Raw genomic sequence first — 3551 nt, forward strand, 5'->3', positions numbered from 1 at the left:
ATATATATATACATACAAACACAAACACATTTATCCACACATGCACACATATTAAGCTATGTATAACATAGTGAGTATCTAATAACATATTTGTGTGTGCACACATATACTATATTAGGTATACATGTATGTGTGTACATATCCACAGATATAATAGATTCACATACGTGTATGGGTATGATACCGAAAAAATGCATATAAAATAGAAAACATCTTTGATATTAGTGTCCTTTCAATACCTTACCTGTTGAGAATAGTGCATTTGATGATGTAACTGAAAGTGTTCTTCTCTAGTAACTTTGGATGGTCTTGGCAACATTTCCACTTCCTGGATGGCTTCAATGCTCACTTGTTGAGGCAAAACTTGAAAGAGTGATGTGACATACATTAAGATGGACTTCTTATCTGGATAAGTAGTGGCAACATCTGTAAGCACATTAACACCACAGATCAATTTTTGGTTTCTATATTTGAGTCTCTAAAAGGAGAATGAACAAATCAATGTTACAGGAAGAAGACAGATTAATGAACATTGGATGGTCCATGAATATCTTACAGAGACTAATTAGAACATGATAATCAGGCCTAAAATGTCCTTTCAATTTGGCAGACCAATGAGATGAGCACTAAAGTTCATTTATTTTCCTTGTTCACATAAAAACTTCATTCCATAATACTTTTTCCTTAGTCAAATTGCCAAACTAGCCCATCTACAAGATTGGTTCTCATTAGATACAAAACAAAAATAAAAGATCATATCTTCCCTTCCATGGAAAGTTATAACAACATATCAATTAAAATGGTGCATCGGTAAGTAAAAAATTACACAGAAGAGGTTAATGCTTTGGCTTCCAGTAAAGAATGCTTACAATTCCTAATCAAATTTTGCTGATTATGTATGTAAAGGGCAAACGATGTCTGCTTTGAAATGAACCATGTATTCATAAAAATAAAATAAAACCACTATATACCATATGTTCAATGATGAATAATGTTCCTCAAATAAATTAAAAGTATTTGTTTACATTATGGTGCACCTGTTAAGGTCAGATGTTGCTTTACTTCTCAGACTTTAAAGATAAATTTAAAAGTACTTCACGTAAGGTTGATCTAACATATGTCCTTTGCTACATCCAGGGAATGAAAGAAACCCAGAATTTATAATCAATAATAATTTGTAATAACACATACAATAAGTGGCAGCTCCTTAAAAAGGTTCTTTTGCTACTTGGCATTACAATTTACCTGCTGAACTCATTCCAGGGGACCAAGATGTAAAAATAATCCCTTATGTGAAGTGTATCATTAATTCCAGAAGTATCAAAGCATAAGTCCTGATAGGAAGCCAAGGCAACTTCTGAGCAATGTGCCAGGAATTTTTCTTGCCATAAACTTATCTTGGTTTAGCAAGCATTAAAAGTTCTGTTTTAAACTAAATATGTATATTCTGGACAGGTATTATGATTCTGTGTAAAAAAATCTCAAGTTCACTAGCATAAAAAAGGAATTGAACAGGTCGCTTAGTCTTCACAAGTAACAGGAACATGATTAATCAGAACAACTATTCTTAAAGTATTTTTTAAAGAGTTACAGAGGAGAGAAAAGTGAACTAGTGTTCCTTGGTCTGCTTCTATCCACAGTATAATACAGTACTTCTCAATTTTTAATGTGCACATGAATCACCTTGGGACATTTTAAAACCAAAATATGATTCAGTAGGTCAGGGGTGGAGCCTGAGGCTCTACATTTCCAACAAGCCCTTAGGTCAGCGGTTCTCAACCTGTGGGTCGCGACCCATTTGGGGGTCGAACGACCCTTTCACAGGGGTCGCCTAAGACCATCGGAAAACACAGATATAATTACATATTGTTGTTGTGATTAATCACTATGCTTTAATGATGTTCAATTTGTAACAATGAAAATACATCCTGCATATCAGCTATTTACATTATGATTCATAACAGTAGCAAAATTACAGCTATGAAGTAGCAACGAAAATAATTTTATGGTTGGGGGTCACCACAACATGAGGAACTGTATTAAAGGGTCGCGGCATTAGGAAGGTTGAGAACCACTGCCTTAGGTGATGCTGAAGCTGCTGGCTTGATGATCAACCACACTTTCAGAAATAGGGTCAAAAAAATTACAGGGAAGCAGACTATAATACCATCACAGTTTCAGTTCCATTGCTTCACTCATTTTTTTCAAAAGACACTATTGGACACATAAGTGCAAAAGGTTGACATGCACAAAATTACACAATACATATTCTATGTTCCTTATTATAATTTAATTATTAGCCAACAAGATAGTGAAAGTAATTTTTGAAAGTATTTTTAAAGGAAGAGCTAAAAACTACTTTGTGCATGAGAGTGCCTTTCGAAAAAAATCTTACTAACTTAACTTTGAAATTCTGAAGCCTAAAAATCTCCCTTTCATTTGATAATTGTTTTTCAAATGTTCATTGTATAGTAGATGCTATAATTCTCACCATGTTTTGTAACTCTAGTATGTGTTTTTCCTTGTCACTAGTAACTAGTCAGTTTTATCTATGATGAGCATGATTTAGAATTCTGCTTTTCAGTGTATTAAATAAAACCATGCTGGGAGAAAGCATTACATTAAAGAAGGTTGATCCAAGACTATTTACTGCTACATTACACAGAGGCATGTGTATGTATATGTTCGGCTTAAAATTTATGCCATGATTTAAAAAATAAAGGTAAAATTGGTCAAGTATTATTTTTATTGCCCTAAGCAAATGTCTGAAATTATAATACATTTTTTAAATTTGATTTTTGGAGAGAGAGGAAGGGAGAGGGAGAGAGAGAAAAAGAAACATTGATAAGAGAGTGAAACATTAATCGGCTGCCTCCTGCACATCCCCTACCAGAGACTGAGCCCACAACCCAGCATGTGCCCTGACCAGGAATTAAACTACCAACCTTTGGTTGCTGCACTGGACGATGCCCAACTACCTGAGCACACGTGCCATAGCTACATAAAACATTTTGTGCATGAAATTAAGTATTCATAAATATCAATCATTATAATAAACTAGAGGCACAGTGCACGGATTTGTGCACCGGTGGGGACCCTTAGCCTGGCCTGTGCCCTCTCGCAATCTGGGACCCCTTGGGGGAATGTAGCAGTGCACAAAGTGGCAGGCAGCCTGGGAGGAGCCTGAGCCAGGGCCGGGCTCTGCACTGCTCCCGCTCATGCTAGCCCCGCTGCGCCTGCCACCAACTGCCGCTGCTCAGTAGTGCTGTGGCGGAGGTGGGAGAGGCTCATGCCACCACAGCTGCGCTCACCAGCTGTGAGCCTGGCTTCTGGCTGAAAGGCGCTCCCACTGTGGGAGCACACTGACCACCAGGGGGCAGCTTCTGCATTAAGCATCTGCCCCGTGGTAGTCAGTGCGCATCATAGCTACTGGTCGACCAATCGAGCAGTCCAATGGTTGACTGGCCGCTTAGGCTTTTATATATATACTAGAGGCCCGGTGCACAAAAATTTGTGCACTCGGGGGGGGGGGGGGGGGGGGCCCCCCGCCC

The 3551-nt window shown here is 38.1% G+C and overlaps 1 protein-coding gene across 1 annotated transcript in view; it reads right to left on the minus strand.

Annotated features, from left to right (window-relative positions):
• Window positions 1–3551, minus strand: part of LOC102262253 (dystrophin) — a gene marked incomplete at its 3' end in the record, with an annotated part of 203403 nt that overhangs the window by 64850 nt on the left and 135002 nt on the right. The window contains exon 7 of the mRNA XM_005884513.1: window positions 245–426. Coding sequence (XP_005884575.1) covers window positions 245–426 — 182 coding nt within the window. The remainder of the gene's footprint in view (window positions 1–244; window positions 427–3551) is intronic.

This window comes from Myotis brandtii, unplaced genomic scaffold, assembly GCF_000412655.1.
Source record: "Myotis brandtii unplaced genomic scaffold, ASM41265v1 scaffold835, whole genome shotgun sequence".
NCBI classification, from domain to species: Eukaryota; Metazoa; Chordata; class Mammalia; order Chiroptera; family Vespertilionidae; genus Myotis; species Myotis brandtii.